The 11,998-nt window shown below is 50.9% G+C and overlaps 1 protein-coding gene across 1 annotated transcript; it reads right to left on the minus strand.

Annotated features, from left to right (window-relative positions):
* Positions 1–4,999: 4,999 nt before the first annotated feature.
* ARC (activity regulated cytoskeleton associated protein) lies at positions 5,000–11,475 on the minus strand. The gene is made up of 3 exons (XM_039521596.1): positions 8,032–11,475; positions 7,244–7,392; positions 5,000–6,824 (listed from the first exon to the last, which is right to left on the minus strand). Exon 1 carries the CDS (start codon positions 10,943–10,945, stop codon positions 9,728–9,730), a length of 1,218 nt encoding a protein of 405 aa, XP_039377530.1. The 5' UTR covers positions 10,946–11,475; the 3' UTR covers positions 5,000–6,824; positions 7,244–7,392; positions 8,032–9,727.
* Positions 11,476–11,998: the final 523 nt, after the last annotated feature.

An 11,998-nucleotide genomic window follows, 5' to 3' on the forward strand; every position in this document is an offset into this window, starting at 1 on the left:
CGTAGGTAATACAGCATGCAACATGGGGAAAGCATTCCAGGCAATGAACTCCCAGGAGGGAACAAGAGCACCAATGTTTTAGCTCCAGAACCGGGGACAGTAAATGCCTCTGGGAGGAGGGTGATGCTGATTCAGTCTCTAATAAAGCTCTGGGTGGGTTTTATGAGAGAGGATTTTAACAGGTGCTGCTCTGGGTGTGTAGGAAGGAGAGATGTTGCCCTCTAGTGGCTGGGCCCATGGGGAGGTTAGGAGACCTAGATCAGTAATAGGCCTGTGTGGTTTTTGGTTCTGGAGGACTGTGGTTCTACTCCCAGCTCCCCAGCAATGTGTGTGACTCATACTGAAGAGGATTTGTCTGTTGTCTGCAGCCCATGGATGCATTATGCTGAGCTGAAGAAGTCTAGCAGCCTTCTCCCTCAAAAGCCCGTGCAGGGAGGGCCAGGGGTTAACAAGGAGCTCTGCGGCACCACAAAAGTTGTGAGGCACAGTCAGCATGAGTGAATTGGGCACCTGTTCGCTGAGAGCTTTGGAAAAGTTGGAAGATATTTGGAATCCCACCAGGCCGGGTGGGTGAGAAAATACAAACCTTCCGTCTCCCCATTGTTATTTTTTATTGTGCCCTTTCCCTTATCCATCTCCTCTTTAAACTAACCAATCCCAAGCTGGTCAGCAGCCTCTCCTCATAGAGAAGCCCCTCCAGATTTCTACCCACCTCTCTCTGCACCTCCCCTATTTCTGCTATGGGATGGGATGGGGTGACCAGAAATAAGCACAGTATCTCCAGGGAGGGCGAGCCATTGATCTCATGTTATTAGTGGCTGTCAAACCCATCTCGTGCGGTGAACGCCTTGCTCGTCCTATCATAAAAGCCAACACAAAACCAGCCACCTGGGCTTTCAAACTTTACTACAGAAATAGAGAGTTTGTTGCATGTTTTAACTGAAGGCCCAGTCATGTTGTGAGGCCCTGTCCCAGGGCTGGGTGTTTTGGGTTAGGACCTGAGAGCTCTTCTCCTGCCCTAGTGTCACCCAGTACTCTCCCTATGGAGGGGCAGATGAGGCATCTTATCTCATCTGGTGGACCCTGATTGGCTACTGCTTCCTGTCAGCCCCTCTAGCCACTGGAGGACCAAGCCTTGTTGGTTCTGACAGTCCCAGACCCTGAGTGACTTCTCTAGGCAGCGCTCAGTGGTCTAAACTCACTGCCTCTCTTTTCCAGGTGACACTCTCCCTTCAGGTAGGGATGTCAGGGGTCAGAGAAAGCCTGGCATACGCTGTCACAGTGACTTACAGGTTGAAGAGGATAGAAGTCACACCAACATAGACTGCCTCTATATGCCCGCTGAATTTGGGCTGGTATCACAATGCAAGGCAGGGTCAGAGTTAAGGTCACTGTTTTAACTTTGGCATGGTGTTTAAACTGGTAGCCTCACTCCACCACTGTCCACTGAGTGGAATTGGAACTGTTCAACTATGTGTCAGAGGCCCTCTACTGCTAAGCACTGAAGGAGTGCTTTTAGCTCAGGTGGTAGGAAGCCTCTTTTCAGCAAAAGAGAATCTGAGTTCTACCCCCACAGAGGCCATGAAATTTTGCTTTGTCAGAGTATGCAGCATACACACTCTATGCCTGCCTGTAGCATCCCCTGGAATGGATGTGGGACAATATCATCTCCAGCGATCATAGCAGCTAGCAGGCTATTAAGGCAGTAGTTATGGCAGCAACATATTGACATGGTAAGTGGAGCTGTTATAGCCTGTTGTGTCAGTAATGTAGGTTTTATTGCCTTCCTAATTACTCGTTGACATACCACAGTATAACGGATCTACGGAGCAGTTACTTTCTGTGTGCACCAATGCCTGATTTTCACAAGAGTCAATCAATATGATTGACAAGATTGACCATTCCAATTTCTTTGTTTAAAAAACAAACAAAGCAAACTAAAAAAAAAAAAAACAAAGCAAAACAAACAAAAAAACGACACAGAGATTTAAAAAAATACCATGCAAAAATATTCTAATAGGAATGCCCACATTGGAAAGGTCCCTCCCACTGTGTTCTCTATAGTGTCCTGGCCAGTCAAAACCAGGGGATGCAAAACAGTCTTTAAACAAACCTGAAATAATGCTTGTTTTCCACTCTCTAAGAGCTTGATCCAAAGTACCATTGTGGTCAGTTGAAAGATTCCCATTGACTTCAATGGGCTTTGGATCAGGTTCCAAGAAACTTCAGGAAGGGTCCTGTCTTGGTCAAAGGTTTCAGGTTGGTTCTGCGTTGATTGGACTTAATCCATTCCCAGCTTGTGAACATGCCTGGGGACTCCCTAATGGCCGAGCTTGGAGCTGTAATAAGGCATTTCTTCATTAAACGGAGGTTTAAGCCCCAGGGCTACCTAGGGACCTGTGGGTGGCCCCAGCAAAAAATAGGCAAACCACAATTATTTGGCTGAGGTTGGATTAAAATCCAGATGGGACTGACACGAAATTGAAAACCTTGCCAATCTATAAAGCCCTCCATGCTCCACTCAACCTCCACAGCAAAATCCATCTCTTCCCATCTTCACTGAGCTAGCGTCTGCCCTCTCTCCATCCCGGTACATGATCCAGTCACCAGTGATGCAAGAGCCTTCTCCTCGGTCGCTTCTGCCAGCTAGCCCAGCCTTTCTTCTATCTTCATCTCACTGACACCCCAGGTATTTTTCAGTTCAAATCAGCAAACACCGCTCCTCCCTGTACCTTATATATTCTCTCCAGGAGCTATTATTTATTGAACTTTATGGGAAATGGATTTTTAAAAATATTTTATTTTAATCTCCACTAGCGTAGCTTTGTCCTCCTCTACTGGAGGAGTCGGTTACTGTCTCTTGCTTAACAGGGCTGCTCCTTTAGCTCAGACTGGGAACCCTCGTGAACTCTTGTGAACCCTCGTGCTTTTAATTACAGCGGTCCAGGGTTCATTCCTTGCAGATGACCCACTCAAGAGCATCATTATGCTGGGGTGCTATATTACACCGTGTCCCAAAGCAATCTTATGGTTGGATTTGCTGAGTTCCTATTGCTAATAGTCCCACTGTTACCAAAACATGACATCTATATCTGCCCGGTGGTGCTGAGAATCAGACATAGAAGGGGATGCCCGGCTTTCATTGATCTAGACTGGCTCAGTAATGATCATAAATCGGTATTGTCTGATGACTGTGAAATGGGTGAGTGATTCAGACCGGTTCAGCGACCTCCCAAACCAATGCAGTTATCACTAACGTGAGCTTCCTGTATGGCAGCCGAGGCAGACAGACAAGGACTGAGTAGGTGTAATACCGGCAGACCCCGGTCGGCAGCGGACAGAATTGAACCGGGGAACGTCTGGAGCTTAGGGCATGAGCCTCTACAGCATGAGCTAAAAGCCAATGGGCTGGTCACTCAGGCTGTAGAGCAGACTCATTCTCATTCTCTCTCTCTTCTCGATGCCACTAGACGGGACAGAGCACCCGGAATGTGTGTGGGTTAGATAGAGCTTGTCTACACTGGCACTTTACAGCGCTGCAACGTTCTCGCTCAGGGCTGTGAAAAAACACCCCCTTGAGCACAGCAAGTTTCAGCGCTGTGACGTGCTAGTGTAGACAGTGCACCGGAGCTGGAGATGGGTTTTTTAGAGCACTGGGAGAGCTCTCTCCCACCACTCTGCCGCAACTACACAAGCCACGTTAAAGCTCTGCTGGGGCAGCACTTTAATGTTGCCACCGTAGACTAGCCCATAGGCACGGAGGCTGAACAAACCCTCACCTCTAGGTCAGGTTTGCAGTGCAAGAGCAGGGCAGAATCCTGTGCTGTGCTATGGCGAAAGAGTGATCTCCAACTCGGTCAGTCCAGCACATTTCAACAGCCCTACGTTCACTTCACCTACTGGGCTAGATTCTCTGCCATGGCACGGTCCCTTTATGCTGCCCTGGAGGGCTAAAGCCGTGGACCCAGTCAGTGGAAAATATCCATGGTGGAGAGAGATTTCCCAGCTGGAAAGGGCCAGCACGAGGGCTCTCCACTTCTCCTCCTCGCTGCTCCTGACATTGGCCACTTGGGAAAGGTGGGTGTGGCTTGCGTGCTCTGGCTATTCTGAGTTGCTGATCCCCCCTGGGCAGTTGAGTGTAGTTAGAGCAGCGTGGAGGCTGCTGTAACTTGCCTCTGATTGGACCCAGAACTGGGGAAGCACAAAGGTGAGGTGACTGTAACCAGACATATGCCTCCCCACCCTAGATGGCACTGCAGCACTCTGCCTCAGTTTCCCTTTCTCCCAATTAACTCCACCAATCCAGAGTCCTTAGAAACATCCCCCTTTGGGGTCTAATTTAGTTAGTTATATAAAATTCACAACACTCGGTCCTGGGGCTTCTCCCCAGAGAGGATCCGAGACCACTTTTCCCCCGAGCCAAACCAGGCCTTCCCACTGAGGCTTCCCTTGCTCTCGGTAGGCCACTCCCAGCCCTGCCTGCCTGGAGTCATTTGGGTCCTGAAGTCCAAGACTTTTCTGCAAACTTCCTCTCCCTGCAGCCTGCAGGAGCTTTCGACTCTCTGCACCTTCACTCTCCTGCACCCCTCTTCCTCCAGCTCTTTATGGAGAGGCTGTTAATGAGGCACAGATTGACAGGACCTAAAGGGCCAGGCCACCCTCTAACAGTGACTTAAAGCCATCTTTGTCTTGCATCTCAGACCCAGGCAGAGCACAATGTGATCATAACAAAGACCTGGGCTCCCCTCCCTTTAGTTAAGTAGGTTGCCTACTGCATCCAGGATGGATCCAGGATCCGCAGGGTTAAAGGGAAATATGTACTTTAAAAGAGCATTTTGGTCCTGCCGACATGACGGCAGGATTTTAGGGGATTAAATAATTTCTTACGGGTGAGCAAATGCAACTTTTCTCAGGCTGGCATGTACCTAGCTTTGCAGGGAACGAGGCAGGTAAAGAACAGAGAGCAAGAAGTGGAATAGTGTAAGCAGATGTTTCAGCGTTTTATTAAATAAATCTACAAAAGGCTCTTTTCTAAGAACAGACTTTGCTACAATGGCAAACAGAATGGGGTGTTGTTCTATTGACAGATTCTAGCGACTGACACCGTTTGGGTGAGTCAGTAACTCCAAGGTGACACATGAGGGATAAACGAGCAGATACAGTCAGAATTAGGTCAAGTTATTTCACCGTGCAAAGACCTTTGGCTTCCAACCTAATACAGTGAATACAGAGGCCTGTAATGGCTCCACACAGTCACCTTTTATACAATACAGTCTGAATTAATAAGATCTATAGTAAAAATAAACCTATGTAGCAGCTTTGTCAGAGTTAAAATGTAAAATTGCCTAAGAAAATGATACAGGAGTAGAATTCTGTTTAGGTTCCACAGACACAACACACACCAACTCACACACGCCAGTCTGCCCCGGGACAGAAATACTATCAGTCCTTTCAAGAAGAGCTGATTATATAAACCGGGGTGCTACAAGTAAAGCTCCAATCTGCTAGGAGCAACCAGTGGAATAAAACCAGTACCAGTTCTGCATACTTCTAAAGGTCAGGTGACAAAAATCCCAGAGCCAAAAGGTGCCATGGCTCGGTTCGCTTCATTTATTTAGCAAAGTGAGAATAAATGTTCAGGAAAAGAAAATGCCAAAAGACAATGCCAGTGGATATTGGGGGTCCCTGAAAAAGCCTTCGTACTGAGCACTGCAAAACAAGGGATTTTTACCCCGGTGGTCTACCTAGCTGCCAGCTTCCTGTGGCATCCACACAATCTGGTCCCCGGGCATTTTTGCTGACTGATCGTTGGAGTATGCATCAGATATCATAGGTTCAGTCAAAATGTAACAAAATGCTGCAGAATTTGGTTATTGAGATTGATTTGGTTGCTCAGCGCACGCGCACACACACACACACACACACATGGGACAGGTGGATTTGGAAGAAATAAGAACCAACCTGACCCTTCACCCAACACATGAACCAAAACTTTCTTGAAGTTCAAAAAAGTTGGGTCAATTTTCACTCACATGATTGTTTTTCACACACCATTCCACTTCCTGGTTCTGGCCGGAAAGAAAAGCACCAAAGTAGCACAAGAAGCCCAGTTCTTGCAGTAATTCTGGCCCATCCAGAAGCAGGAAGTGCCTATTCTCTCACAAGAGGGTCTGTTCTTGTGAGCTGACTGGCCCAGTTGTGCAGACTCACATTGTTCAGACAAGCGTCTGGCTTCCAGGATGCTTTTCTGAACCCCCAAAGCTATTGCGGTTTGACCACGGCTACCTGCATGAAATGAAACTACCCGCAGTCAGGTCAAATGAGTTAAAACGTTAACAACCAGGAGAGTTCGCGGCCTGCTTGGATCTGTCACTTTCGGCAAATTGAATCAGAGCAGGATTTTCGTTCGCAACCAAGGATCAATTCTTTCCTCCAGCCCCCATCAGCCTCCAAATCCCCGGGTGCAGTTACGCCTAAATCAGCAGGGAGTATTGCTCAGTTACAACCCAACTGCAGCGCCCCTGCTGTCCCCAAAGTCCAAGGACCAGCTTGTTCCTTCATGGCCACTTTTGCCTTTCCTTCCATGCGGAGCTTGCTGTATTCAGCTTGGCCCGGCTTTGGCCAGCGCAACCGCTGGAGCTTTTTCTGCTCAGCGGATGTAGTTCCCTCTCCGTCTCTTCGTCGCTGTGTCTTTAAAGCCGCTCTTTCATCCCACCACCTCTTTCTCTGGCAGAAGGCTCTTCTGGGAGCTCTCCCGTTCTTCCCAATGGAAACAGCGGCTCCCAGCCACATGGAAAGAGTCTCAGCAACAGTAGCAGCAATCCCTAAAAGCAACAACAAGCAAGATTAAGTGGAGGGTGCGGGATGGAGCAGGGGCTGGAGGGAGGGAATGCTTTCAGGGTAGACCGCCAAGGAGGAGCCCGGGATCTAGGACCCTGCAGGCTGGGAGGGTCCCAGAGCTCAGGCTCCAACCCCAGTCTGGATGTCTACACAGCCCCGCAGCCCCGGTCGACTGACTCGGGCCAGCCGTGGGTTTTTCTTTTCTGTGGAGACATCCCCCCTGGTGGCCTGGGTCAGACCCTGATGGCTGCTTGGTGGCCTGAATGTCATAAGCAGAAGACAAGGCTGTGATGCCCACCCCCTCTATCAGGAATAAACTCCTCTGGGTGGTGCATGCACTGGCACCACCACCCTTCAGGGGGCACTTGGCATCAGACCCTTTAGGAGGCTCGGCACTAATTACCTGGTCTGAGTGTTTCCCTCAGGACTCCAGATGAGGCACACGGTGGCTTTGAATTCTGACATCTGCTCCCCCTTGGAATTCAAGCCTCTTTTCGTCTGTGCTAGGAGCAGCATGGAGTGAATTCTTCGGAGGAGGGGCTGAGTGAGTCACTGTAACAAAGCAGAGAATACCCGTGAGCCACAGTGACAGATACTCCTTTGCACTGACACTCTGTCATCCATTCCCACGCGTCCCAGCTCGCTAAAGATCCCCCTTCTGCACGGGCATGCAGTCAAAGCCAAGCAAAGGTGTCTCGGCAGCGAGGAAAGGACGCTTGCCCTCTGGCCCAGACATGGGTAAAGTCCCCAGAGCTGAGACTCGACTCATGCTGTGCAGGTCACTCTCCTCAGGACTTGAACTTGGAAACTCTTAGTCTAGAGGCAGTGGCTTATTCAGCTGTGCCAAAGAGGGAGCTGGTAGGCTGGTTAGCTAGCAGGAGGGGTAATTATCCCTGTTTTAAATGTCCCCTCCTCCCCTCAGGGCATTATCCCACAGTTCAATGCATTTAATTTCCCTTTGCTCGATCCGCTTCCCTTACTCCGAACTATTATACCTGCTGGGGCCATGCAAAGCAATCTCCATCCCTCTCTCTGCGTGACACGCTTCAGCGGCGCACCTAAGTTTAGGGACCAAGGTCAGTCTTGGTGCAACTCCCCTGGCTTCAGTATTGTGGGCCCCCCGGGGCTGAGTTAGCTCCTATGACACCTGCCTTAACACTTGCTAATTGCAGAGTGGGGAAGCTGTCTTACCTTCAGCCTCTGGGAAGGTGTCACACCCAAAGGCTTTCAGAGCCACCTGGGCAGCTGCAGAGTCCCAGGGAAATTCCAGCTACTCCTTGTAGTTTCTCTTTTCCTCGCACGTGCTGATGCTGCCTATTAAATCAGGTGATGGATGCTATGCAGTTGCTGAAGTGCAGCTGTTGGCGGTGTGAGACACTGTTGCTGGCACACCTCCAGTAAAGCCTTCCTCAGTATGACCTGACGAGCAAGAAGCTCCAAATGTCCTGTCTCAGAGTCCCATCTTCATGCTTTAGTCAAAGTGCAGCCAGTTCTGGTCTTTGATATTTAACGTGGAAAAGTAGCACAGAGCCCAATTCCAGCTCCATCTAGTACCAGCTTGCAGAACGAAGGGGCTGGTTTAGAAAGTCCATCGGTTTTAGACACAGTTCTGCCATCGGACTCCTCATACCTAGGACATCAGGCCTTCCAAAAGCAATGTGTGTGTAGATCTGCCATCAAGGAGTCTTCTTTGCAAGCAGGGTCTCGGACCCAACACATGTAGCACCTCTTAACTTTGTTTCTGCTTTCCTGTGGCAAAGTCCCACAGAAATGGACTGCTGATGTCCTACTGTCCTGGCATCTCCAATGGAGGGGCCATGCTTTGCTGCTTGGGGGAAATTTGCTCTGAGTTCAGGGTGTGTTTGTTTGATATAAAAAAAAATAGGAATTTACCCCTGTACAATATTGGTGCCTTGTCTGATTGCCCCATTTCACGTCCCTCAAAGTAGAAAGATCTCTGGCTTATCCCCATTAATCTGCCTGATCCTGAATCTCAGATAGAGAAGAGTAATGCAGCAAGGAACAAAGGTTTAGTAGTGCCCAGTCTAGTGGTGAAACAGCACATGCTGAATTGCCACCTGGAGGGATGGCGAGGGAGTGAGTTTGGGCTTCCCTCCCCGTGGTAGCAGCAGACATGGGATGAAATTTCCCTTGTTGCTGCAACAGCCTGTTGGCATGAGTCACCCACGGGGAGAGAAGGAGCTGAGAACGGGAGAGAACCACTGGGAGGAAAAATGAGAGCAGGTGCCAGGTGAGATACAACAGCAGGTGGTAAAATTGATCAAACCCGTTAAAGTTGCCATTTGCCGCAGCTCTAGGCTCACTTCAAAACCATGATGAACTTTTAAAAAGTTTCCTCCCTGAAGCTATGGTGGGAGGTTGCGAGGGAAGCAGAAGCCAGTGGCTTCCTCTTGGGCTGGACAAAGCCCTGTCAATAAGGCAGAGATGAGCAAGAGTCAAAACAAGGATGTTCCACTGAGGAAGGGGACCCCTCTCCAGAGGATACGAAACTGGTGGGTAGGTGGGAACTCTTGGTCAATAGCTGCACCTGTCTGAAGTCCTTGAAAGGCGCCAACATAGGGTGGCTGCCTCTGCAGGGGGGAACTGTCTAGCTTCCTACCGGGAGTATCATAAAACTGTCCACCCCACAGTGGTTAAAATAGTATCCTCAGACTTGCCCCCACCCCGTCACATGACTTGGGTGAGGCGGGCAGCTACATTCTCACGTGGCCCATCCGTAAACAAAGTTCATTCCTCTGCCGAGGGCCATTGGACTGAGTCCAGCCATGACTGGTCACAGCCAGAACCTCTCGCTAAGGAGAAGCTTCCTAAATCAGCCCCCTCCACACCTTTGTATAATACAGGCCAATCCCATACTTATACTAGCTCATATCACTGTAGCTGGTGGGGTAGGGGGCTCGGGTTGCGTCTCATCGCTGGCAATGGGACTAGCTGTGGTTGAAGGCGGCAAGCTATCAACTGAGTCCCCTGGCTGATGCTCTGGGGTTCTCTGCGGGGTCGGCTCTTCTGACTGGTCGAAGTCACTTAGGACTTCCTTCCCCCTCTGGATCAACTGCTCTAAGGTCTTGGGCAAAGGGTGACTCAGGAAGCGCTTGAATTTGGGCCGGAGGGTGCCTACCACATACTGGATAATCTCCTCCTCCTCTGCATCAGTGTAGAGTGTCTGATACAGGTCTCTCTTACGCCAAAGGAACTCGTCCAGGGGTTCCCCCTGCTTCTGGGGTAGATCCAGCTCCCTTTTGATGGCGTCCCTGGTCAAAGTGCCCTCGCTGTACTGCAGGAACTCCTTCTTGAACTCCACCCAGTTCTTGACTGAATCCTGCTTGTATTCCCACCACTTTTTAGCTGGCCCGTTCATGTGGTTTTGGATCTGAGAGAGCCAGTACTCCTCAGTCCCTCCCACCTGCTTCAAATATTCCTCCAAGTGGCTCAAGAACTCCCGGGGGTCCTCAAAGATCTGGGTTTCCACCGGGGAGGCTGGAACATCCTCCGGGGCAGTGATCCACTGGTAGGAGTCGTGGGGCTGGGGCATGCTAGTTATCTCCCCGGGAGAGGGAGTCAGTGCGTACATCTGGCTCATGTCAAGGGCGTAATCGTAAATCTCCCCTTCATTGCCCCTGCTCTCCGGGCCGCCCACCCCGACAGAGACAGTCTGCCTGGCATGGTCTGTGGGGCCATATTTGCCCCCCATAGACTCCAACCGGTCTGCCCATTTCTCCAGGCGGAAGAAAACCTCCCTCCAGACATTCATCTCCCTCTTAACCCACCTCTCCAGGTGGGCAATGGTCTCCTGGCATCTTGCCAGGCAGGCCTTGATGGACTTTTTCCACCTCTGGTTGTCCGTGGATGGGACATGGTCCTCCAGGTTATTCTCTAGCTTCCCCACTGATTTCTGCAAGCCTTTCAGCTCCCGCTCCACCTGCTTGGACACTTCTGTGAGGAGGTGCCGGTGGGTCCTCCTGACATGCTCCAGCATCTCAGCCCTGCACTTCCCTATCTGCAGGATCACGTTGGGCTTATTGGCTACTCCGCGGTGCCCCTGGAAGGTGTGGACGCTCCCATTGGTGATGCTATCCAGCTGCATGGTACCTGTGGCGTGAGCAGGTTAAACCAAGCAGCAAAGCAACAGAACTAGAGGTAAAGCCCTAGTGGTTACTCCGGGGCTTTTAATTTAGGGACACTCCCGCCCTGCTTTTAAATCCTCTCCCGAAAGGCACACACCGCCCCCTCTTGCCTCCCCAAGTACGCCTCCCACAAACACAACCGAGTCAGATATCACCCCAAGGAGAGCTGTCCAGTCCCCTTTGCAGCCAGCAGGAGTCGGTGGCAAATTTGTTCAGGCCGCTCCGAGCGCGCTGGTCGCACGTGCCTCAGGTGATGCCGTCAGGGCAGTGAGCCTCTGGGAAAGAGAGGGTGTCCCGGCCTGGGATCTCCCACTGCGTCCGGTGTCTGCTGCTCCTCGTCCGGAGTGCGGGATCTTGATCGGCTGAGAGTACTTGATCGGCTCAAACACGCACACAGCTAGAAGCTGCTTGCTAAGATCCTAGCGATTTCCAATCTGCTGTTAACTTCGAGTGCCAAGTGCCGGGCGAAAGCGACAAACAGCTCGTTCGCTTCCCTGTCGGAACTGCCACTGTCTCAGGCATTCCCTTGTACTTATACCTCGCCCGGCTCCACATGTGGGTGGCACACTGCCTCTTCCTCCACGCGCAGCTCCGCGCTCATTGGAGGAGAGCGGGCCCGGTGGCTGTGGCAACACACATCTTGGCAGCCCTCCCTCTGCTTCCCGCCCCCTCGCGCACACCCCCAGCCGCAACGCTGAGAAGCGCTTGAAAGGTTCTGGAGACAGTTGGATGGATGGATGAGTAATCCCACCTTCTGCCTTTCAGCTCCCAGAAAGCACTTATTCATCGCTCAACTATTTACTCAGCAAGGTCAGCGGCGCTCACGGGGGGGGGGGAAATGCATATGAATTCAGTGTGTCACACCAAGCCAGCCGCCCACAGTCCCCCGCACACCCCCTGCATGCACACACACACACACACTCACTCACACACACACAGACACACACACACAGGCAATTGTTGAAAATTGTGACAATTCAGCAGACAGGAGAAAGGGGAGGGAGAGGAGTGGA

The sequence above is a fragment of the Mauremys reevesii genome, linkage group 2 (assembly GCF_016161935.1).
Source record: "Mauremys reevesii isolate NIE-2019 linkage group 2, ASM1616193v1, whole genome shotgun sequence".
NCBI lineage: Eukaryota > Metazoa > Chordata > Testudines > Geoemydidae > Mauremys > Mauremys reevesii.